Genomic DNA, 26378 nt, shown 5'->3' with positions numbered 1-26378 from the left:
TCGTGTCTGTCTGTTGGCCAGGGCGACGTTGCATATCCAGTCCGAGGATATTAGCAGTCGTCTTAGTTTTTGGTGAAGCGGAAACACGTCGGGCTCCTTGTTTCATTCCTTGTCTTGTGCTTTACGCAGGTAAATCACGGAAGGGCTACAATTCCCCGCAGCCGGGCTCCACCCCTTCTTCCTGGGAGCGACTCCGTCCTGATGAAGCCATTTGTCCCGAAGCACTCGCCGTAGCAGCCACCGCCCATCCCTCTTTGTGTGCCTGGAGTCGCCGCGGAGCCAGTGGCGGCGACGCTCGGTGTCGTGGCTGGAGGAGAGGGACGTTGTCAGAAGTTGCAGGCGGGCGGATTCTTCCCCTTCCCGCCACCTGACAGGTGGGTGAACCGTCCTCCCCTCAAGGCCCTCCTGTCCGCTAGGTCTCACGTCGGGGCTCGAAGGGCGCCTCGGGAGTGCCTGCTGACATTGCCGCCCGCGGCTGCGGGGCGGGAGGCGGAGGGCCAGCCGCGGTGACTCCGGAAGGCCGCCGGCGAGGCCACGCCCTTGCTTCTGGCCGCCCCGGGGGTGCCTCGGAGGGTCCCGTCCCGCGCCCACCGGTCCGCCCTCCGGTCCCCCCTCCGACGCACCATCCCGGACGCGCCCTCCGGGCCGGGACCCCAGGGGAGAAGGACTCCTTGTCGCCTGGCTCCTGTTGTCAATACAAGTCATTGCTGCGTTTCCCTCCCCTTTGTGTGCGGGAAAGTTCCCAGACGCGGAGACGGCAGCACGAATGCCAGAGACATTCTCTTCCTCGGAGTTTTAGGAAAGTGGCCGTGCGTGAGTCACGGCGGCTCGGGCTCCCGCGAGGATGCGCGGGCCGGGCCGCCAGCTGGGTGTAGTTGAGCGGCTGGACTTTGTTTCCGGGCTTTCACTAAGCGTACATTTACTGCAACTAAGTATATTCGATAGCAAGTGAGGGTGATGCTTGTGTTTTGCTTGTCCAAAATACTACGATGACATTGCACTTCTAGAATTTACAGGAACGTTGTGTGTGACCACACGTTGTTTTTATCAAATTCCTAGGAATGAATGAAAACCCTGGTAATAGATTTGATCGGTATGGTTTTAAGCTTCTTTATGCCAATCCACGTCCTCTGTTTTAAGAGCCAGGTATTGTGTTAAGTTTGGGCCTGTGAACACTAAAGAGCAGTGTGCTAGCTACTGTGCTTAACGCTGAATAATATTCCTTATGTACGTTTGTTCATAATGTGTTTCAAGTCTTAGTAATGTATATGCTTCCAATGTTTTAAAATTAGAGTTTACATGTTCTCTTTAGATAGCATTGAACTACACGGCCTCTTGAGACGCTTGTTGAAGACGACTTTTTGAAAAGAGTGCTGCTTTTACCAACGTTATAATGACTGTATATGATTACATGCTTCTTCAGGTATCAAACATGTCGGACAAAAGTGAATTAAAGGCAGAGCTGGAACGTAAAAAGCAGCGGTTGGCCCAAATCAGAGAGGAAAAGAAGAGAAAAGAAGAAGAAAGGAAAAAGAAGGAAGTATGTCTGAATTTTGAAAATAAACTTAATATAAAATAATTGGATTTTATTTCAAGTACTTACACCTTTACGTAAAGCTTTGAGAATAGTTTTTTTAAAAAGTCCAGAGTTGTGACTGCAAAATAATGACACTATAGGTGAATCTGACTTTAAAGAAACAGGTCTGACTAACAAATTCATTGCAGATAGTTGCATGAGTAATAATTAGTCAATGTAGGAATTTGAGATGTACAGTAGTCTCTTCTTATCTGTGGGGTCCATGACCCCCAGTGGATGCCTGAAAGCGCGGATAGTACCGGGCATGATACAACTGATCAAAAGTGGTCAATTAAAATATGATTTTTTTTACTAAGTAAAAATATTTCACGTAGAATGATGCATTTCTAGGGTTTAATTTATAAAAGTTCAATTTACATATTTAGTTTTCTAAGACTATCTATACTAATAAAAGGGTAATATGCTAATTAGACTGGGAGACCTTCCAGGAGACCTTCTGGACGTTCTTCTGGACAAAGCCATGTGGGCGGGGCTGAAGTAGAGGCAGTTAGAGGCCCGGGGGGGAGGGTAGTTGTGGGTGATCAGGCTGGTGGGGGGCGAGGCCGTTGGGGGTAAGCAGCGTGATGGCCAGTGGGGGCAAGCAGACCAGCAGGGGGAGTCAGTTGGAGGTGGTCAGGACAGCGGGGGGGGGGGGGGGGCAGTTTGGAGTGAGCAGGCCAGCAGGGGGGCAGTTGGGGGCAAGCAGGCCAGGGGGGAGGGAAGGTGGGGGTGAGCAGGCCAGCAGGGAGGGGCAGGTTGGGGGTGAGCAGGCTGGAAGGGGGGGCAGTTGGGGGTGATCATGCTGGTGGGGGGGTGGCATTTGGGGACAAGCAGGCCAGCAGTGGGGAGCAGTTGAGGGCAAGCAGGCCGGCAGGCAGAGTGGTTAGGGGCAATCAGGCAGGCAGGCAGGCAGATGAGCGGTTAGGAGCCAGCAGTCCTGGATTGCAAGAGTGATGTCCAACTGTCGGTTTAGGCCCGAACCCTGTAAACCAGCAGTAGGACATCCTTCGAGGGGTCCCAGATTGGAGAGGGTGCAGGCCAGGCTGAGGAACACCCCCTCCCCCGTGCATGAATTTCGTGCACCGGGCCACTCGTGTTAGGGGTATCAGCTCATAAAACATGGCATCTATAGTATATCATAACATAGTTTCGATTTTGAACCTATTTACCTGAAAATTTTACTAGCCTGAACTGCTAATAATATGTCAAGATAGTATTAACGACAAAGAGAAATATATAATAGAATATTTAATTGGTTAGGGCAGTGGTCGGCAAACTGCGGCTCGTGGGCCACGTGCGGCTCTTTGGCCCCTTGAGTGTGGCTCTTCCACAAAATACCGACTTCTACGCATGGGCCACGGAGTTTCAATTGCACTGTACATGCGCGCCCACATGTGGTATTTTGTGGAAGAGCCACACTCAAGGGGCCAAAGAGCCGCAGTTTGCCGACCACCGGGTTAGGGGATTTGTTTTTATCTCCTTTATCATGAGTAGTTGTTGAAATATTTTTACTGAGTTATGGGTTTGATAAAGGTGGCCCAAGTACTTATGTCTTCTGATTTTTGCATCACCGTTTAATCATGTACTACAAATATACATTGGCCCTGAGCTGGAGATATTTTACTTGCTCCTTTATTGAAATGTACTGTACATTTATCTTGATGAAAGCTCTTTAGATAAATTTGTATATTTTCACCACAGATATGTTTTAAATGGCCAGTGTAAGATAATTTGTCCTGTGACATTTGTACCAAGTTTTTCAATGTGATAGCCTAAAAAATAGTCAAGACTTACAGGAATCTCTTAGGGGAAAAATAAAAATATTAGTGAAAAAAAATCAGTGGTACGATATATGTGTGGCATGCAATGATGCTGTGAAGGTCTATAATTGAAGAATTTTCTAGTGTTCTCTGAACCTTTCTGTGGTACATTATTTTAAGTGAGTTGGAGCTTTTAGTTATGCCATTAAAAACTATCTGGTAGAAGCATGAGTCAGACTGGCAGAGCCATTACAAAGTAGTATCTATAACTTTAAGCCTCTTAGTGCTGGCAGCAAATTTGGTTTTTGTTTTCTAAGGATGGTCGTAAGTGGCCTCTAAGGGATATCTGTTACATGATTTATATATTTAATTTAAAAATTTTAAAACATTACAAGTGATAATATTAAACAGTGAGCCTACAATATGTTATACGTATATAGGTAAAGTGTCAACTTGATAATATAGCCTATTTTGACGAAATTTTCTGATGAATTTTTGAAGTTAAAATGGCATCATAGAATATTATGACTAACAAAATTCACTGCAGACAATTGTATGAGTAATAGCTATCTAGTCAAAATAGGCATTTGAGGTATACAGTAGCTTTTTTTTCTTCAAGGGATAAGGTTCCAAGACACCCAGTGGATGCCTGAAATTTCAGATAATACCAAACCCTATAAATACTATGTCTTTTCATATACATACGGACCTATGATAAAGTTTAATTTAGAAATTAGGCATAGTAAGAGATTAACAACAATAATACAGTCAGGCACCACTTAATGAATGGAATATGTTCTGAGAAATTTGTCAGTAGGCAATTTCATCCTTGTGCAAATATCATAGTTACTTACACAAACCTAGATGGTACAGCCCAGTGGTCGGCAAACTGCGGTTCGCCAGCCACATGCGGCTCTTTGGCCCCTTGAGTGTGGCTCCTCCACAAAATACCATGTATGAACGCGCATGTACAGTGCGATTGAAACTCTGTGGCCCATGTGCAGAAGTCGGTATTTTATGGAAGAGCCACACTCAAGGGGCCAAAGAGCCACATGTGGCTCGCGAGCCGCAGTTTGCCGACCACTGGTATAGCCTAGTACCCACCTTGGCTGTATAGTACAGCCTATTACTCCTAGGCCACAAGCATGTTACTGTACAAAACAAAACAACATCAAGTCTGCATAGTACATACGTGTAAATACATGGCAAACAGATTTATGAGGGCTCCTGCCAGGGTAACATGCATGCTGTTTTCCCGTAAACTCGTTTTTTATAAATAGAAATAGTACACTCTAAAATAATGATAAAAAATATAGTAAATACTTAAACCATTAACATAGTCATTTATTATTATTATCAAGTGTTATGTACTATACATAATTATATGTGCTGTACTTTCATCTGACTGAAAGCACAGTAGGTTTGTTTACAGCAGCATCTGCACAAGCACGTGCTTAATGCATTCCACTATGACATCCCTAGGAGGTAGCAATTTTTCAGCTCCATTATAATCTTACGGGACCACCGTTGTATACCTGGGTTATTGTTGACTGAAACAGTGCAGCCCATAACTGATAAAATAGAGCAATTATAATAATATACTGTAATAAAAGTTATGTGAATGTGTTCTCTCAACAAACTAGCACAGATTTCTTTTTACTTTTTTACAATTTCACAAATAAAATATTCATTCTTATCATAGAATAGATCTTAGCAACCTCAGCATACAATTGTTTTTCTTTATTAAGTCAAGAACTTTCACCTTTTCACTTAAAGGATGCATTTCATGGCTTCTATTTGGCATATCTGAAATGCCAGTGTCATTAATGTGGTTTGGGACATTATTATTATTTTGTTGTTGTTAATTCTCACCCAAGGATATTTTTTTCCATTGATTTTTAGAGAGAGTGAAAGGGAGGGGGAGAGATAGAGCGAGAGAAACATTGATGTGAGAGAGAAATATCAGTAGGTTGCCCCCTGCATGTGCCCCCAACCAGGGCTGAGGATTGAGCTTGCAACCGAGGGACATGCCTTACACCTGAATCGAACCTGGGACCCTTTAGTGCACAGGCTGATGCTCTAGCCACTGAGCCAAACCGACCAGGGCTGGTTAGGGACATCTATATATATAAAAACCTAAGCAACCGTTACGACCGAACAACCGGAATGACCAGTGGCTTTGATGCGCACTGACCACCCGGAGCAGACGCTCAATGCAGGAGCTGCCCCCTGGTGGTCAGTGCACTCTCACAGTGGGAGCGCCACTCAGCTGACACATCCGTCCTGGTGACAGTGCAACTCACCAGCCCGGCAGCAGCCACTCACTCCCTCAGTATTCCTGCAGTTCCAATCTCCAGGGTCAGCTCCGCTGCTATGATCCCGACAGCGCCGCTGGCCTCATGGAAGTCGGCCTCGGGCACCGCGGCCGCTTCCCTAGATGCTCCGCAAGGAAGAAACAATATAAAAGTGGCCGCCAGGTAGCTCCCGACAACCAGTGTGAACATCCACAGGACGGATCTGGATCCCAGGCCGGAAAGGGCATCCCACCACCAGCTCAGAGGGCCGATCGCATCCCGGCCCACCCCTCCATCCCCCTTGGGACCCCACCTGTGCACGAATTTATGCACTGGGCCTCTAGTTATTAAATAAAATAAGGGTTTCTTGAACACAAGCATTTCAACACCATGATAGTCGATCTCATCACCAAGACTGTTACTAAGTGACTTACAAGCGATAGCATATACACTGGAAAAAAGGGATGATTCACATCCCAGGCTGAAAGGAGAGCTTCAGAGCAAAATTTTATCATGCTATTCAGAATGGCATGCAATGTAAAATGTACGAATTATTCATTTCTAGAATTTTCCATTTAATATTTTCAGACCAAGGTTAACCACAGGTAACTGAGAGCATGGAAAGTAAAACCATGGATAAGGGGACAATACTGTATATATAGAACTTTCCCCAGAAGGCTTAAATTTCACTTGAAATGTTTTGGATGATCTGAGAGTATTGAGGTTTCTCTAGTTTAACTGGAAGATTTTTCTGAAATTATAAATGTCTAAAATAAAAGTTGACAAGAACTTAATTTAAAAAATGTTTTGAACTATGCAAAAGTGAATTTTACCAAACTCAGCCATATTTTTATGATGAACTAGAGGCCTGGTGCACAGGATTCGTGCACTGGTGGGGGTGTGGCCTGCGGGGATTGGCCTCCTGTGGGAGCACTGCTCATCCCAGTTAACCAAGCGGCTACAGCGGGAGCAGCCATTCATCCTGGCCAGCCGAGCAGCTGTGGACCCACCCTCTGAGTGGCTGCTCTTGCTGTGGGAGCGCCACTCATCCGGGTCAGCCAAGCGGCACTCCCATTGTGGGAGCACATTGACCACTCCCACTGTGGGAGCTCCTGCCGTGTTGAGCATCTGCCCCTGGGTGGTCAATGCATGTCATAGCAACTGGTCGACTGGTCGTTCTGCCTTTTGATCGCTGGGCTTTTATTATATAGGATAATAGCTATAGTTAAAAAAAAAATTTGTGATGCATTTTTTACAAACATCCTTACATAAAGTTGCATAAATACAATGACTACTTCATACAGAAGTTTGAGGTACCGTACTGTTTTCAACAAATCAAATTGTCTGTTTAGTTAAAATTAGTTACCTTTTAAAGAACTCCATCTTTTTTTCTTTTTCATAGCATTGTGATATTTATGTCTAAGCTTTTGTGCCACTGGGGGAGAGTTTCACAATTCCTAACTGTGGATAACAATTTAATATTGTAGATAATTAGAAGTTGACTGTACTTTTAGAATTTACCTATTAGGAAAATTTTTGTGGGAGCTCTTTAATTATATAAAAAAGTGAATCTAGTTAGTACATATCATTTGGAGATTACTTACTAGAACTCTGTTGAGAATGATTTTCACTTAATTAGTATAATGTCTATTCAAAATACATTTTTTGCAGATGTTGTGTACCATATGTAAACTTAAGTTTTTAACTTAAAAATTTTAGACTGATCAGAAGAAGGAAGCAGTTGCTCCTGTGCAAGAAGAATCAGATCTTGAGAAAAAAAGAAGAGAAGCTGAAGCATTGCTTCAAAGCATGGGGCTAACTCCAGAATCCCCCATTGGTAAGGATAAGAGCATATCCATTTATGAGAGACATATATTCCGTTCAGCTCAGATGTACTTGAGATGAGTGAGTTGACAATATATTTTGCATATTTTTCTTATTTGTGTATCTTAAGAATTATTGATCTTATCTTTTATTTTGAATTGTCTCTTTTCAGATGTGCTAATACATGGTTCTTTTGTTCAAGAGAGCTGCAAGGTTAATTATGTTTATTAACATACATGAACCACCACTTAACTTTCCTTGTTAAATCAGTAATTTATTTCAACAAATATTTGTTGATCAAGTTTTCTGTGCCATACTGTATTAACCTTAAAGATGACTGTGATTCCTGATTTTAATTCTACATTCTTTGCTGTAGGTTAGACAGAGGTGTAGATAATCAATCAAAATTCTAAAGGTATATTAGTATTCACAGGTATAGGAGTGGAAGGAGAAGCTTATAGCCTTCTGCTCTCAATGGTAATAAGGAAAATAATATTGGTACATTCTTTTGACTTAGTCTCATTCTTTTTCTGTATTACTCATTTTTATAGCAGTGCTAGACCAAAAGGCTGAAATAGAAGAGGTACTGAGGATAATCTATAGTTACATATTAGAAAGCATTAGTGCCTAAAATAATTTTGAGCTGGGTGCTTTTACATGGTATTTTAGTTTGACATGGTCATTGTCCTTTAGGGACCTAAAATTTCAGGGTTAGCTTGTGGGCTGATTTCATCTAGTCTAGGGAACAAATACCAGAGATAGTAACTGCTGTATACCTGTTGGAAAACTACAACAAAATAGTCCTTAGAGCTGATATTTCTAAAAGGTTTGAAGATGAAAAAGCTGGTTTCTCTCATGGTCTGCTTCATTGTTATTTCTTTCAGCTCATTTGCCTTTTCCTATTGTAGAGTGTGAAGATTGAAATACGTTAATGTTTAATAAACTTAATGTTGCATATTATGGTTTTAAAAGTAAATAAATCAGAACACTCTTTTCTTGTTTAAAAAATACCAACTTGCTTGTTAGCTGCTTAGTCTTTGAATAATCATTTTTTTTTCTGAGCCTTTGGCTTTTGTTTAGATGTTAATATTCCAGGTTTGGAGCACTTGTGTCCACAAGGGAGCATAATTGTAACAAGGGCTGTTTTTGAATAGTAAGAATCCTGGAAGAAATTCTTACAACCTTAGATTACCTTAAAGTTGTAGTCACCTGAGGTGTTGACTGGGACAAGAGGATTTGCTTTCAAGGATTTTTTTTTTTTAAATATATTTTATTGATTTTTTACAGAGAGGAAGGGAGAGGGATAGAGAGTTAGGAACATTGATGAGAGAGAAACATCAATCAGCTGCCTCTTGCACACCCCCTACTGGGGATGTGCCCGCAACCAAGGTACATGCTGTTGGCCGGAATCAAACCTGGGACCCTTCAGTCCACAGGCTGACGCTCTATCCACTGAGCCAAACCGGTTAGAGCACTTTCAAGGATTTTTTTTCCTTTTCTGTTCTTTTTTTTTTTTTTTTTTAAATATATTTTATTGATTTTTTACAGAGAGGAAGGGAGAGAGAGTTAGGAACATTGATGAGAGAGAAACATCAATCAACTGCCTCTTGCACATTCCCCACTGGGGATGTGCCCACAACCCAGGTACATGCCCTTGACCGGAATCGAACCTGGGACCCTTCAGTCCGCAGGCCGACGCTCTATCCACTGAGCCAAACCGGTTTCGGCCCTTTTCTGTTCTTTGTAAGATATCCATTTCACTGCATTCACCTGCACATATTTATTAATTTATTGCCCACCTCCATCATCAGTTGTTGAAAGATCATTCTTTAGTTGTATGCATATGTGTGTTTGTTTCTCCCTTATACCCCATCTCCAGTTTCATTCTTCTTCCGTCTTGCATTAAGTACTTTTGCATTTTTCACATACATCCTTTTGATCTGTCCTACATGTGTTTACATTTTTCAAATTTTCATATATCTATGTGTGTATGTTTTTTATACATACATGGCATTATACAGTGTGTCTCATTCTTCTATAAAGGGGAGCTTTTCCCTCCATAAACAGGGCTATGTGGTTACTCTAACTCAGCCATGGGCAAACTACGGCCCGCGGGCCGGATCCGGCCTGTTTGAAATGAATAAAACTAAAAAAAAAAAAAAAAGACCGTACCCTTTTATGTAATGATGTGTACTTTGAATTTATATTAGTTCACACAAACACTCCATCCATGCTTTTGTTCCGGCCCTCCGGTCCAGTTTAAGAACCCATTGTGGCCCTCGAGTCAAAAAGTTTGCCCACCCCTGCGAGTCTAACTGCATTTTATGTTAGAAAAGCATGAGACATACTTAACTTTTCACTTTAATTACTAATAGTCACTTCCAAGATGTGGCAGATAAGGGTGTGTGTGTGTGGGTGTGTATTTTATGACTTTGCTGTAATATTCTTGTACTGTCCATACTAAGTGGCCATTCTCATTTAAAATAAATTGGACAGCTTTCCCTTTTGCTGTTTTATAGAACAACTTGTAAAGGATAGATATTACCTGTTCCTTAAAAACGTGAAAAATTGAACTGTAAAGCTGCCTGGGATTATAACTTTTTTCCCAAGGGTGGTGGACAACAGGAGTTTTTTTGTTTTTGTTTTTTTCACTGTTTCAGGTTTTTTGTTTTTGTTAAAATATATTTTATTGACTTTTTACAGAGAGGAAGGGAGAGGGATAGAGAGCCAGAAACATCGATGAGAGAGAAACATCGATCAGCTGCCTCCTGCACACCTCCTACTGGGGATATGCCTACAACCAAGGTACATGCCCTTGACCGGAATCGAACCTGGGACCTTTCAGTCCACAGGCTGATGCTCTATCCACTGAGCCAAACCTGTTAGGGCTGTTTCAGGTTTTAATGATTATAGTCTATTTAAGTTTTCTATTCTTTTATCAGGTTTGTGTTTTTTTTAAATACACAAAACAATAATAAACATTTATTATCTCTAAGTTTTTGTTAGCCAGGAATTTAATAGTGGCTTAGTTGAGTGGTTTTGTCTCAGAACTCTCATGGGGTTGAAGTCAAGATGTTAGAGTTGTAGTCACCTGAGGTGTTGACTGGGGCTAGAGGATTTGCTTTCAAGGTGGCTCAATCCCATGGCTGGCAAGTTGGTGTTGGCAAGGGAGGGCTGAGTTCCTCCCCCTGTGGGCCACTCCACAGAACTGTTTGAGTATCCTTGCAGCCGGTCAGCTGGGCTCTCCCAAAGTGAGCAATCTGGGAGAGAAAGAGAGCCAGGAGGAAGCTGTCCTTTTTATGGCATACCTTTGGCAGTCCCACAGCATCATTGCTGCCACATTCTGTCCATTGCAAGAGAGTCACTAAATCCAGCCCACATTCACATAGAATTTGTGGATGTTCTTTAAAACCACCAAAATATTTTCAGAAGCTTATAGGTCTCTTCATATTTTGAGATGAAAATGTGCTTTGTTTTCCTTTAAATATATATGATGATTTATATTGGTATGTTTTCTAATGTAAAAGCATATTTACATTCTGCAACTTAGCTTTCAGATACTATTTTTCTTATACGTTGCTAGATTTGTTAGTATTTTATTTAGGAACTAGAGGCCCAGTGCACGAATTCGTGCACAAGTGGGGGGGGGGGTCCCTCAGCCTGGCTGGCAATCGGAGCTGATCGGGGCCATCTCACCCAGTCCTGATTGAGGCCGGCCAGCTGGGGGGAGGGACCATGGGAGGTTGGCCGTCCAGGGGAAGGGGCCGTGAGAGGTTGGCCGACTGGGGGAAGGCGCCACTGGAGGTTAGCTGGCTGGGGGGTGGGAGGGGCTGCGCAAGGTTGGCCCATTGCGGGGAGGGGCCGCAGGAGGTTCCGATCAGGGCGATTGGGACGAGGGGGAGGGGCTGCTGAGGTTGGCCAGCCGGGGGAGGGGCCACAGGAGGTTGGCTGTGGGAATGCACTGACCACCTGGGGGCACTCCTGCATTGACCATCTGCCCCCTGGTGGTCAGTGTGAATCATAGTGACCAGTCGTCCGGTCATTCCGATCATCCGGTCATTCTGGTCGTTCGGTCCTAATGGTCACTTAGGCTTTTATTTATATAGATTCTTTATTTAAGCTCAGAAGACTAAGATATTTTTTTTCCTTTTACTGTATCTTATCTGGTTTTATTATAATGGTTATACTGGTCTCTTTAAATGAGTTGTGTGGTTTTCCACCTTTGTTCTCTGACAAATGCCTAAAAATCTTTCCAGTATTTATGTAAAATTGGGCCTGAAGATTATGGGATACAGATGTAGACAGTGGTTGTCAAATTTTTTTGACGTTAACCCATGAGGGAAAAAAAACACATGTTGTATCATGATCCAGGGTGGATACTTGTTTTTCTTTTTAATACAGAATAAGTTTGTTAAATATATTTTATTGTAAAATATAAAAACACTGCTAGGATACTCAAGAAAATTTATTTTTTTAAATCACTCTATTATTTTTTTTTAAATGGACTTTTTTAAAAAAAATATATTTTATTTATTTTTCACAGAGAGGAAGGGAGAGAGATAGTCAGAAACATCGATGAGAGAGAAACATCGATCAGCCGCCTCCTGCACATTTCCCACTGGGGATGTGCCCGCAACCCAGGTACATGCCCTTGACCAGAATCGAACCTGGGACCTTTCAGTCCGCAGGCCGACGCTCTATCCACTGAGCCAAACCGGTTTCAGCTAAAATGGACTTTTTATTCTTTTTTTTATTCTACCAAAGAGAATTCATGTGTTGCTTTTTTTTGTAAAAGATATAGCTAATAAAAACTCTTAACTTCTGTTCACTGGTATATCCTTATTTATTTGGTCATTTGACTGCTTTCTGTCAGAGGTTCTTGAGAGAAGAGATAACATTTTTATTCCTGGTGCCCAGCACAGGCTAGACACTTAAATATTTGTTCAGTTATTAGGTTATATGTCTTTATAGCTGGTAAGGCCAAGTAAAAGCCATTCTGCTTTAAAAGCAACAGCAAAATCTTAGTGTTTAAAACTTAGGAAAAAGCATAGTGGAAATTTCCATTATGCCTTTTTTTTTAAACTAAATTTAAGTTGCAAGTCTTAAGAAAGTTAATTTTAGATACAGCATTCAAGACATATTGTATCAAATGTGGAGTTCTTAAACATTGATGATGGAAAAAATAAAGTGAATCTCCTTTTGTATGTGTAACTACTGTTTTATCTAGTTTGTAAAGAGATGAAAGCATATTGTCAGTTACTCTGTAGCCTGAGTCTGTATCAGTTGGGTAGAGTAAATGTGATATCTAGGTTTTCTTTTATTAAAAAGAAATTTGTTGGTCAAAATAAGTATTGCTTCATTTTTTCCCCTTCCTCTTGTAACTTTTGAATATTTTAAATATGATTTTTTGATAAAATGCTTTCCATATACCAAGTCATTTTTTTTTCAAATTTTAGTCCCCTCTTGTAACTTTTGAATATTTTAAATATGATTTTTTGATAAAATGCTTTCCATATACCAAGTCATTTTTTTTTCAAATTTTAGTCTAATTTTAAGTTTCTTACAGTATTTTAATTCTGTAAAATTTTATTTTTATTTCTTTTTAAGCATTTATCTGATGCTCTGAATTATATTGTAGAAAATAAAAGAACAGAAACATTTAGGGGAGATTAGTGGAGAATAAACTTCATTATTAGGAGAAGGGGCCAGAGAAAAGGGAGAAATTAATGGTTTCTAGAGATTTAAGGTTTAAAGCAATAGCTTTCAGGTAAAAAAGAGTAAGGTATGAAAAAGTTATTTAGATGTTAATATTCCATGCTCGGAGCACTTGTGTCCACAAGGGGGCATAATTGTAACAAGGGCTGTTTTTGAATAGTAAGAATCCTAGCAGAAATTCTTACAACCTCAGATTATCTTAGAAGCTCACTCTTCTATATCACTGTCTTCTACCACCACTTTCTTTCCCTGCATTTATTTGCCTTGACTGTCCACCTTTCTAGGTCCTTTTTCCTGGAAAAGTCCCTTCTTGCCAGAGGTTTTCTTTTACTTGAAAAATAATGGGGTGGTGCAGCATTTTTCATCTCTGAGACTTCTGTGTAGTTTTCAGTGGTTGACTCAAATGTAATTCTAATTCTAAATCTAGGTACATTCCCAAGTCCTTTGTGCTTTAAGAATATTCTAGACTTAGCTGGTTTTGCTCAGTGGATAGAGCGTCAGCCTGTGGACTCAAGGGTCCTGGGTTCAGTTCCGGTCAAGGGCACATTCCCAAGTTGCGGGCTCAGTCCCCAGTAGGGGGCATGCAGGAGGCAGCCAGTCAATGATTCCCTCTCGTCATTGATGTTTCTCTCTCTCTCTTCCTCTCCCTTCCTCTCTGAAATCAATCCTATATAATAAAAGGCTAATATGCAAATCGACTGAACAGCAGCATGACCGGTTGCTATGATGTGCGCTGACCACCAGGGGGCAGATGCTCAATGCAGGAGCTGCACGCTGGTAGTCAGTGCACTCCCACAGGGGGGTGCCGCTCAGCCAGAAGCCAGGCTACAGCTGGTCAGCGCAGTGGCAATGGCGGGAGCAGGCCTAAGCCATCAGTTGGACATCCCCTGAGGGCTCCCGGACCACGAGAGGGCCTCCCCCACCCCAGTGCAGGAATTTCATGTACTGGGCCTCTAATAAAAATATATTTTATATATATATAAAAGGATATTCTAGTAGTTTCTTCACAGGGCAGAAATCAGCAATGTTAATTTTATATCCCTGGAAGGCCAAAATCTAAGCTGGCGGGAAAGGCCTTCTCAATTAGCTTTTTGTCCTAGAGAATTAGAGTCATAACCTTTCAGTATTACTTACATGATCAGTGAGTGCTTGGTGTAGATTTGTTTTTCAGTTTACTCCATATTTCTCTGTCGGTTCTAAGAGAAGAGAATAGGTGTCTTTGCTCTAAGCTTCTAAGACAGCGGTTCTCAACCTGTGGGTCGCGACCATCGGAAAACATATATAGCATATCACATATTTACATTACGATTCATAACAGTAGCAAAATTACAGTTATGAAGTAGCAACAAAAATAATTTTATGGTTGGGGGGTCACCAGAGCATGAGGAACTGTATTAAAGGGTCGCGGCATTAGGAAGGTTGAGAACCACTGTTCTAAGAAGTTTAAATTCGTTTATGCTATTTTATATACTGAACAGTGTAGCAAAGTAATCTGATTAAATCACTGTTATTATTAAGCATATCATTTAAAATTAATAGCTTATGTTATTTGATTGGAATCTTAACCCGTCTTTAAAAATGAATTCTAGAATTGAGTCTTTTCTGATAATTGAGATTCAATGAGTTGTTTTGTGTGTGTGTGTGTGTGTGTATTTTAAATCCCTGAATGCATGCTTTCATTTGTTCTTAGGGGTCATTTGTTGGAGTCTGGGAGTATGTGGCATTGCCTTGTGCAATTACTGTATTCTTTGATTTTTCTAGACTAATTGGGTTAAAATATGGTAGTCATCAAATAAAACTACCATTCCCTTTTTTTCCCCTATTAACATTCTTCCTTTTTCAATAATAGTAACTTCCTTTTTTTAGTTTTTTTCCTTCTCATAGTTTACCTTAATTTATTATTGCAAGATAAAGTTGGTGGGCCAGATAACTTTGAGATCTTAATAAACCTCTTCATCATCCAGCTTAGAAATCTTTTTTTCCCCAGAAAGAATATAGTTTTGGTATAGAGATTTTTATCTTATTGTAAACTTGAAGTTATGGTGATTTATTTTGCTTCTGGCTGATAATTTGGTAGCATCACACCTAAGATGTACTCTTTATTTCTGAAACTTCTATTTCAGAATTGGCTAAGTTAGTGTATTTATTTATGTATCTATAATTACAATTTAACATATCTCCATAAAGAATTTGAGATTATATATTATATATATATTTTAAATGTAGTCTTAACCAAGAAAGATACTATTGAACTTGTTGAGTGGAGTTATTGATACTTGAAGTCACTAGAAAGGGGAAATAACATATTACATTGAAAAAGAATTTTATAGTTCATCACAAATAATTACATGGAGAGGAATATTACTATTTTCTTCTAATCTTTCTAATAATTACTTAGAAAAATTATTTTTCTAAACATGAAGTTAAGTATGTAATTTAAAGAATATAAACTTGCTCTTTTAAAAACCTCTAATATCAAAACATTATGTTGCCCCATTATGATTTAATAAACATGTACTTGTGCTTATAATGGCAAACCACTATTAGATATTGCTCTTTATTTAGATCTTAAGGGAAGCCTTATAGTGAGAAATGGACAAAAAGATAAGGAAATGTAACATAAGAGAAGTTAAGGGATATTAATGTTCTTTTATTTCAGATACAAGTAATTTTTAGCTACTTTGAGTTATACATGCAGCACTTAGCACAGTGCCATCTGCATGCGAACTATAGGTTATCCCCCCAAAATGTATATACACAGTGAATAGTTATAAAGATAGTGTTTATTAAAATACATTTTGTTTTCAAAATTGAGCTATCAGCTGATAAAGTGTTCATACATTTTTGGGGGACACTCTGTTATATGAAAGTGATTTGGTTTTATCATTGTCTCTGAGAGATTTAATCACAAAGTTAGAAACATTTGATTTTGCGTTTCAAGTCCTTTGGAAATTAAGGAATAGTTCATCACTATCTCAGGAAACATTATAGCTATGATTTTTTTCCTTCTAATCTTCCTGGTTACCAATAGAATTTGCCACTGAAAAAATAAGATGATCAGTTGTGCACCTATGTTTAAGATGTAATTTGTCATACTAAACTTGTTAGACTAGCAAACCCATTGTTTCTACTGCAGCATGTATAAACATTTAACATAATTTTAAGGGTTCAGTGAATATGACTATTTCAATAACACAGACTTTTAATTAAGTACATATTTCGTTAGTTCCTATATAACTGGGAACTTACCTTCTTTTCAGTAGACTAGTAAAAGAAGGGCTCACAGCTCAACATAAAATGTATTTGTCACTTAATATTGTACATTAGAAAATGATTTTAAAATGATACTTGGGGTTGGGGACAATTATGGTAAAATTTAACCAGAAGATGGCAGTGATGATCTTCTTACACTCCCTGCAGTGGTAATCAAAAAGTTTTACAAATGTGAAAGCATGTAATATGCACGCTCAACTGTTAGTATATAATGTTATAAATGACAGTTTAGGGGAAAGCATTTGCTGTTTGTTTTATATATTATGAAAAATGTGTATTTTTCTATAAGAAGGGATTAAGAATATTTTGGGTGTCTGTATCTTTGTCTGTACACTTCAGTTTTTTCTGAATACTGGGGTAAGGAAGTTACCATAAGTCTTGCCTTGTCTCAGTTGCATGCATCACTTTATGTTATGCATCATGTCTAGAAGGCATGCTGTTTTATGGCCTGTTTGCACTTTTCACCCAAATTGCTGGAAACTAATGGACATTTTAAAGGAGTCATTCCTGTAGTCAGTCATTCTCTAAATTGGCTTTTATTTTTTGGTGGGGGAAAATTAAATCAGGACATTTTTGAAAGAAAAAAGTATTAAATAAAAATTAACACTTAAAAATAAATCTCAGAAAAACCAGAGTTAATGACTTTTGAAGCATATTTTAGAGTTTTGATATTGACAGCAATTATAAGTATTATTTACACTCTGGTGATCTTAAAAGTGGGAAATTAGAAAGGGGAGAAGGAATGCTCTCCTTTGAAAATTAGTGCCCACATTTTGTATTGGCTGAGATGAAGATGCATCCTTCTGTAACCTTGCTTTTTAAAAATATAAAGCCCAAATGCATTTTGCCAGAGAAGTTGCATGATCATCAGCATGCATTTTTAACTTTGTCTTTCTCCTCTTCTTTCTACTGTTCATTTTCATTCATGTATTTTGTTTTTTGGTTTGCCATTTTTTATTTTTTGTTAATTACTTCATGTTAAATTACTTTTGAAACGTCATAAGCTGAGCAACCTCTCCGTGTAGTAACAGCGGATACCTGTCTGTTTCACTATTTAGTCCCTCCTCCTATGTCTCCATCCTCCAAATCTGTGAGCACACCAAGTGAAGCTGGAAGCCAAGACTCTGGAGATGGCGCAGTGGGATCCAGGTACAGTAATTTTCTTTTAATATTTTTAAGAATAGAATGCATTTAGTGCCCAGGTACTGTCGGTGCTTTAGAGGGACTCTAAATAATTATGTTGAAGTTAATATTTTGAGATCTAAATGGTACAGAAATTGTTGTAAAGTGGGGGAAATTTTTTTCTTTACAATATTCAGTTATTATACTTGATAGATTTAGTATTGAATAGTTAATGGATTTTATGCTAATTATATTAAAATAGAGGTGTTAATTTATTTAAATGTTTTCTGTTTAAGCAAACTTTATATTGGTTAATATATGACTGTTTGGAGTATAGCATAAAACCTTTCTATTGTGCTTAATTTCCCATTCAGTAATTGAAAATCTCACCAGTACAGTTAAATAGCCCAATTCTGTTCTATTAATTCACTAGTTATGATTAAGATAGAAAATAATCATGCATAAAATATCAAGAATAAGGAATAACTGCTAAGGAAACATTAAGTTTTTCACTGCCTTGAGGACATCATGCTAAGTAAAAAAAGACAGAGAAAGACAAATAACCATATAATCTCACTTATATGTGGAATCTTAAAAGATAAATATGGTCATAGAACACATTGGTGGTTGCCAAGATGGGGGGGCGTGGGCAGGAGATATGTGAAATGGGTGAAGGGAGTCAAAAGATACAAACTTCCAGTTATGAATAAGTAAGTCATGAAGATGTGAAGTACAGTATGATGACTGTAGTTAATAATACTGTATTACATATTTGAAAATTGCTAAGAGAGTAAATCTTTAAAAAGTTCTCATCACAAGAAAAAGAAATTTGTGTGGTGATGATGTTAACTAGATGTATTGTGGTGATCATTTCACAATATATACAAATATGGAATCATTATCTTGTATACCTGAAACTAATATAATGTTATGTGTCAATTATATCTCAATGAAAAAAGAAAAGAGTGCTTACTGCCAAGTTTTCCTAAATTAGCATCTTCCTTGTGAAACTGTATTTCATGTTTGTTTTAGGATCCTGCACACTTGTTGGGTCTTGCTTTTCACAAGTTCAGTAAGATTTCAGCTTCTTTCTAAAAATTGTGTTGGGAAAACTATTATTACTTCTTTCTCTCCCTCTCTACCCCCTTCCCTCTTCCTCTTATCTCTCTCTCTCTCTCTCTCTCTCTCTCTCTCTCTCTCTCTCTCTCTCTCTCTTTCTGTCACATACACACTAAGTTTTTAATAACATCATACTTTTTTACTTCTTGTGACAGCTGAAATGAGATTAAACATAGGTTAAAAATCTTTATTTAGAGTCCTTATTTTGAGCCAGGAAGTTACATATCCTTCTCAGGAAAATCTCTTAATACACCTTTAAAAAAAATTAAAAACAGAACTTTTATCTTTGTTGTGCTTGACCCCCCTCTAATTGAACTTACAAAGAAGTAATGAGTCTCTAAAAACAGGATCAGCAAAAGAGGAGCAAGGGAGCTAGATAATCCGAAACTTGGTACTTATTATTCCTAAATAGTCAGGTTATCATTAATAATTAGAAGGCACAAGAGGTTCAGTTTGAATTTGAGATGTGCTTTCCAAAACTGTTCTGTATATAGAACCAAAATTGCAAATCAAAGCAATACTGTCATTGGAGATAAATGACATAACTCTTATCATTTAAGAAAAATCAGCCATAGCCGGTTTGGCTCAGTGGATAGAACGTCGGCCTGCGACTGAAGGGTCCCAGGCTCGATTCTGGTCAAGGGCACATGTCTGGGTTGCGGGGCTCGATCACCAGTGGGGGGCATGCAGGAGGCAGCCAATCAATGATTCTCTCTCATCATTGATGTTTCTATCTCTCTCTCCCTCTCCCTTCCTCTTTGAAATCAATAAAAATATATTTTAAAAAATCAGTTTTCTTTTTAGAAATACTATTATCTTAAAAAGAGTATGTATTAAAGATTATTTAGTCTAAATTTATCTCTAAGGCTTATTTAATTTTTAAAATACTCATACTTTTGTGTTTTTATACAAATATGTTAGTAGTAGAGGCCCAGTGCATGAGATTCGTGCACTGGGGGAGGGTCCCTCAGCCTGGCCTGTGCCCTCTGGCAGTCTGGGACCCCTTGGGGGATGTCCGCCTGCCAGCTTAGGCCCGATCCCTAAACTGGCAGTCAGACATCCCTCTCGCAATCCGGGGCACTCACAGTCCAGGACCCCTCGCTCCTTACTGCTCGCTTGCAGTGGAGGTGGGAGAGACTCCTGCCACTGCTGCTGCGCTCACCAGCTGTGAGCTTGGCTTCTGACTGAGCAGCACTCCCCCTGTGGGAGTGCACTGACCACTAGGGAGTAGCTCCTGCAGTGAGTGTCTGCCCCCTGATGGTCAGTGCGCATCATAGCGGCCGGTCGATTTGCATATTACACTTTTATTATATAGGATTCCTTTGCTGATAAGCAAGTGGTATTTTTAAGTGAAGGCTTTTTTTCTTTCTTCAACATTACCATAGTAAAAATATTTCCCAAAATAAAAAATAATATTTATTCAATTTCTTTGATACTATACATTATTTTTATGTATATAATATACTGTGTTCCAAACTCAGTGTTCTTAAATTTGAATAGGATTAGCAAGATTATTTTAATGCAGCATCAGCAAGTTTGTTTTAAAAAATATATGTAACATTTACTTGGTTTTTAAAATTAATATGAATTAAAACATGTCCTTGTGAGTTTCATTGGGAAACGTAGAGATTATTAGAGACCTACTTTTGCCCCACCCTATAGAGCAGGCACTCATTGAATTGCCAATTTAATGTTAAATACTATAGATTGCCACAGAAAATAAAGTGTTCATGGCCCCTGCCTTCATGGAACTTACTTTCTAGTGATTACATCATTAATTTATGGGAGAGGATATTCACAAATGATATGTCTGATATTCAAATTATATAAAGAATTCATAAACTCAACATCAAAAAACAATGTAGCTAAAAAATGGGCAGAGGACCTGAATAGACATTTCTCCAAAGAAGACATGAGATGGACAACTGACACATGAAAAGATGCTCAATATCACTAATCATAATGGAAATGCAAATCAAAACCAGTGAGATGTCACCTCAAAAAGACAATACATAATAAGTACTAGTGAGGATGTGTAGAAAAGGGAGCCCTTGCACTGTTGGTGGGATTGCAAATTGGTGCAGCCACTATGGAAAACAGTATGTAGATTCCTCAAAAAACTAAAAATAGAACTACCACGTGATCCAGCAACTTCACTCCTGGGTATCCAAAGAAAATGAAAACATTAATTTGAACATGCATCCCTATTATAATTGCAGCATTATTCACAATAGCCAAAATATGGAAGCAGCCTAATTGTTCATCGATAAATAGATAAAGAAAGCATGGTATACATACATGAAAAAGAATGACACCTTACCATTTGTGCCAACGTGGACGGGCTTAGAAGATATTATGCTAAGTGAAATAAGTCAGAGAGAGAAGGGCAAATATGATTTCATTTGCATGTGGAATCTGAAAAACAAAACAACTGAGCAAACAAAACAGAAACAAACTCATAATACAGAGAACAAACTGATGGTTGCCATAGGAAAGGGGGGAGAAGGCAAAAAGGTGAAAGGGTATAAGAGGTACAAACTTCTAGTTATACAATAAGTGACGGGAATGTGATACACAGCTAGAGAATAGTGTTAGTAGTATGGTAATGATTTTGTACAATGACAGATGGTTACTAGACTTATTGTGTGATCACTTTGTAAGGTATATCCATGTTGCAAACTATGTTGTATACCTGAAACTTACATACTGTTGTCAGTTGTGCTTTGATTTTTAAAAATTAAGGATGTTATTCACTGTATTGAAAAGTTCTAATGATAGGCTAACTCTTGTTTAAAGTGTAGATTTTTGCCAAAACCGGTTTGGCTCAGTAGATAGAGCGTCGGCCTGCGGACTGAAAGGTCCCAGGTTCGATTCCAGTCAAGGGCATGTACCTGGGTTGCGGGCATATCCCCAGTAGGAGATGTGCAGGAGGCAGCTGATCGATGTCTGTCTCTCTCTCATCGATGTTTCTAGCTCTCTAGCTCTCTCCCTTCCTCTCTATAAAAAAATCAATAAAATATATTTAAAAAAGTAAATAAATAAATAAAGTGTAGATTTTTAATAAGTTGTAAAACAAGAAAATAGGTATTTAAATATCTTTAGGGGGTATTTGTTCTTATTGGAGAATGAGTACAAAATTAGTTTTTCTAAGTTTAACAGGGGAGGGAATTTTTTATTTATTTATTTATTGTTTGATTGATTTCAGAGAGAAAAAGAGAGGGAGAGATAGAAAAATCAATGATGAGAGAGAATCATTGATCGGCTGCCTCCTGCATGCCCCCAACTGTGGATCGAGCTCGCAACCCGGGCATGTGCCCTAGACCGGAATCAAACCTAGGACCCTTCAGTCCGCAGGCCGAAGCTCTATCCACTGAGCCAAACCAGCTAGGGCAAATTTTCTCTTTTTTAATGATGTGACATACCTTTTTAATCTTAGTACATACATTGTCTCTTTTGAACTCATTTGAAATAATTTTCAAAAGGGCTATGTTCATTTTATATATATGTGTATATATAGATATATGTAGATATATACATATGTATGTATACACACACACACACACACACGAGTTGAAAATTATGACTTCCACTAAATTATCTCCAGATTACATTAGGGGAAAGATAATTGATATTGTTGATTATTTGGTACTATTGGCAATAAAATAATAGCATTTCTAAATATAATGGTTTGAAAAAGAATAGGGTCTGATAATGAAACAGAAGTAACTCAAATTGAGCAGGCATGATAATAATGAAAAAATAAAGAGGAAAGAAGAAATATTACAGGAAAATGCATTAAGATGTGCAAGATAGCCAAGACAGCCTAAGATTAGTACACTCACAGAGAGGAAAGAGATATATTAGACATTATCAAATATGATATCAAAACAGTCACTATTTCTAAATGTCAAAAATTTCTATTGGACCTGATAGTAATTCATGAATAAATATAAAAGGCTGTGAAAAATGGTATTTCTCTAACTTTTCAGATTAGGAAGTTATATTTCATTAGGTTTCTAGTTCACTTTCTCAGTCACAGAATTATCTCTAAAATTTAGGTTGTGGCAGTTATTCTATTGGGGAATCATGCCTCTTAATTCCTTTGTTCCAATCTTGATCAGTTTATCTCTTGGGCTTTCAGATTATTTTGTAATTTTACTTTATATGTCTGTAGATGCCTTTAATAAATAATAATCCCATATGTTGTTCAGTGCATAGCCAGGCTAGTATGTTTTCTGGACAGGCTGTATTTTACAGCAAACTTTTACTCCTCAACAAGGAGTTTTATGTCACTGATAACAGCTATAGCTTCATATGATGTAAAGGCTTTCACAGAACATTCCTTGGAGAGCATCTCATAGAACCCCGTCTGGTTTAACAAAGCCTTCGTTTGTTGCTGCTCATTGCTTTGTACAAAGTAAATCTTCACTGTGACCTCCTCTTCCTTTGCATACACACAATACTGTTTAAGTCTTTATATTTTCAAAATGAAGAATTCCTCTAGTTCAAGTCAACTGATTGTTTTTATTGATAAATTGTATAGGCAAGTAAAGTACAGAAATCGTTTTTTTATATTTAAATATAGCAGTTTTAGTTATACATTGTAATTTACATGAGATGCTAATATTTTGACAAAAATGGTAGCACTGAACCTATTGTGCTTAACTTTTTAATATGGACTGTGAGCATCATACAGTACTGTACATAATTATTTTATATATTGCTAACCTGTGAGAATGCCAATGTGACAAAGTACCTTTTGTTTTAATAATGATTAGATCTCACTTAAATGGAAAAGATCCAGTAGGCAAGGCTTTAAAGCACAACTGAATATTTATTTAGGATGGATAGGATATTCTCCAAAATTTTAGTTTTGAAAATCTTTTGAATATAAAATAAATTTTTCTGGGAAAAGTCTATTTTTTCCTAGCGACAGAAATCTGTAGCTGCTTTCTAAAGCAGATGACATGTCCGCCCAAGGCAGTGCTTAACCCATAAATTACATAAGGGTCACATTTTAGAAACTTTAGCTATTTTATATCCCAGTGGAATAGTCTTTGGCTTTCTTACCGAAAGGCTTATGTGTTGACTCATTTCCTTTACCAATATGATAATTTCCTGCACACATTTAATGCTTTGGGCAAGATTATAATAGGTTAACTAAAATGTTTTTACTAATTTTTTTAAATTAGGAAACTTAAATTTTAAACTATTTTTACAGTCTCACTTGTTAACATCCAAAAATAATATATTATTTGTGTTGTTGAATGCTTGGCTGTTCTTATCCATTATTGTGCAATAATAGTTTGCCTTAATCTGAAAATACTATCTTTTAACGATTCTAGGTTGTATTTTTGCATCCTTAACTTTATTATGCTTTTTGCATGCACTAGAGCAGGGGTCCTCAAACTACGGCCCACGGGCCACATGCAAATACAAATATTGTATTTGTTCCCGTTTTGTTTTTTTACTTCAAAATAAGATATGTGCAGTGTGCATAGGAATTTGTTCATAGTTTTTTTTTAAACTATAGTCCGGCCCTCCAACGGTCCGAGGGACAGTGAACTGGCCCCCTGTTTAAAAAGTTTGAGGACCCCTGCACTAGAGCATTGAGTGATACCTGGTGGTTTTTTTCATACTAACAGAACATGTGGTTTTTTAATGTGAACAGTACTTTAGCTATTCATAGAGTATATTTGCTTGACTAACTTATGGCCTTTTCTGCTAATGCTTCATGGTTGTCCTACAACCATTTAGGACGCTGCATTGGGATACAGATCCATCAGTTCTTCAGCTTCACTCAGATTCCGATTTGGGGTATTGAATAGATTTATTACCTTCGCTTTTTTATAATTAATTTGATTCTTTGTGAAACTGTCCTAATTTTATTTTGCTTAAATTTGTAATATGCAATATATAGTTAGGAAAAGCGTTATATTTTACTGTGACACCTCATTTATCCTCTGTCATTTCGTGAAAGAAATATTCTATGTATCTGATTTTCTAGGTACCCTAAATCTGCCCATTTAAGTGTCCAGATTCCTTTTATTACTTCTGTATTTTCTATGTAAGTTTTTAAAAGATGTGTTACAAAGTTCCCAGACTTTTAATACGTATTCTACATGTGATTGAACCTTTTCTGGGTTACTCGCTATAAATATTGATTTATTTTCCTATATTAAAATCCAGTGATGTTTTCTGAGGAACAGAGCTGTTGGTCTCTATACTATGACCCCAGACTGCTATTGGTTTATTCATTTATTTATTAGTTCATTTATTCACTCATTTATTCTAGTCTCCAATGCAAAATATAAATGTTAGTTGCTGTCACTGTGCCTGACTGAGATAGCTATTTTCCCTTGATAATTTGCATCTTCTAAAGCATGCAAATGACCAATACCTTTGGAATTCTATCTAAAGTAAGAATAAATAGGTCTTGAATTGCAGATGAGAAAACTATATGTATTAGCTGGAAGGCCTCTCTGTTGGCTCTCCCACCCCCATATGCTCCCTTATTCTCAGGAAAGTGGTTTTTAGATAAGTGAGGTTTTATCTCTCTATCTTTCTACCTTTAAGTCTTAGAATATTTTGTTTGTTCTAATATTGTGATTTTTATCTACTAAGTTGTATATGTACTCAAGTTAGTACTTGTCCTAATAGTTGTTGGCTTGACCATTTTCCCCAGATATGTGAGTGCTTTATTTTTCTTACGGTTCACATCGTGAAAATCAGAATATAATATTTCTTATTTCAAATTTTATTCTTAGAATACTAGATTATTAAAATGTATTTAAAATTTCTCATTTAATTCTTTGATTATGCTCTTTTTCTTTCTTAAAGGCTAAGTCCCTAAGTAGAAAACACATTAAAAATTTCTTATGGCCCACATTTAGGAGCTTAGAGAAATTAATGATATATATAATTCAGATAGTCTGCTTGATATTCTGGAAGTTATAGCAATGTCTTTATTAGATATCCTTTTAAAACAGCTTCATAATTGAGAACTTCTTTTTGGAAGTTTGGTGAGTTTGGATGCATACTTTATTTGGTTTAAAATTTAAACATCTAATATAATAAACAAGAAAAGATCCCCCAGATACCTAATAAAAGATATTTCTCATTTGGTCCATTTTCCTCAGCCACAACTTTCTTCTGTTTGTCTAAAGAGAATGTTTTCCCTCTATTTAAAATAGAAGTGACTTGAGTAGTTGTATGGTATCCAAAAGATCTGTTGCTTTAGTTTAGGTATAAAGTACCTGCACTGTAGTTTGTCCATATATGATTCGAGGACAACATGTACCATGCAAATATTAGCAATTTAAGTTTAAATATTTCATTTTAAAATCTAAGTGGACTATATGATTCTCAATTTCTATAAAGTAGGTAAAAAGGTTGTCAACCAAAAATTACTTTTCAGTCTTAAAAGTGAAGTCTTCTACCGGTGAAGGGAACTGAAAGTGGTCTGCATGAGATCCATATTATCTGATTCTTCAAAACAGTCCAGAATCATATCCTTGCCAAAAAAAAAAAAAAAAAAGTTCTTATAGTCAACCATATTAAGCAGACCACTACAAAATCCCTATCCTCTTACTTTATTATTACCCACACATCTACTCTAAGAAACTAAACTATTTGCCTTTTTAAAGTGAAAAATAAATACCTTGAATGACTCAGAAATATCTTTTGTTTTTGTTA

At 37.9% G+C, this 26378-nt stretch overlaps 1 protein-coding gene across 5 annotated transcripts in view; it reads left to right on the top strand.

Annotated features, from left to right (window-relative positions):
* The first annotated feature begins 236 nt into the window (after positions 1-236).
* DYNC1I2 (dynein cytoplasmic 1 intermediate chain 2) overlaps positions 237-26378 on the top strand; it is a 52887-nt gene continuing 26745 nt past the window's right edge. For 2 of the 5 annotated variants that reach the window (XM_036319315.1, XM_036319314.1), the window contains exons 1-4: positions 1361-1540; positions 7350-7467; positions 17501-17591; positions 24441-24500. In XM_036319315.1, coding sequence (XP_036175208.1) covers positions 1394-1540; positions 7350-7467; positions 17501-17591; positions 24441-24500 — 416 coding nt within the window. In that variant the 5' untranslated portion in view covers positions 1361-1393. Of the gene's footprint in view, positions 375-1360; positions 1541-7349; positions 7468-17500; positions 17592-24440; positions 24501-26378 lie in introns of those variants that run through there. The other 3 variants (XM_036319318.1, XM_036319317.1, XM_036319316.1) reach the window with 2 other exon arrangements.

This window comes from Myotis myotis, unplaced genomic scaffold, assembly GCF_014108235.1.
Source record: "Myotis myotis isolate mMyoMyo1 unplaced genomic scaffold, mMyoMyo1.p scaffold_m19_p_8, whole genome shotgun sequence".
In the NCBI taxonomy this organism is placed as follows: Eukaryota; Metazoa; Chordata; class Mammalia; order Chiroptera; family Vespertilionidae; genus Myotis; species Myotis myotis.
This window is presented reverse-complemented; position numbering and strand designations above follow the sequence as displayed.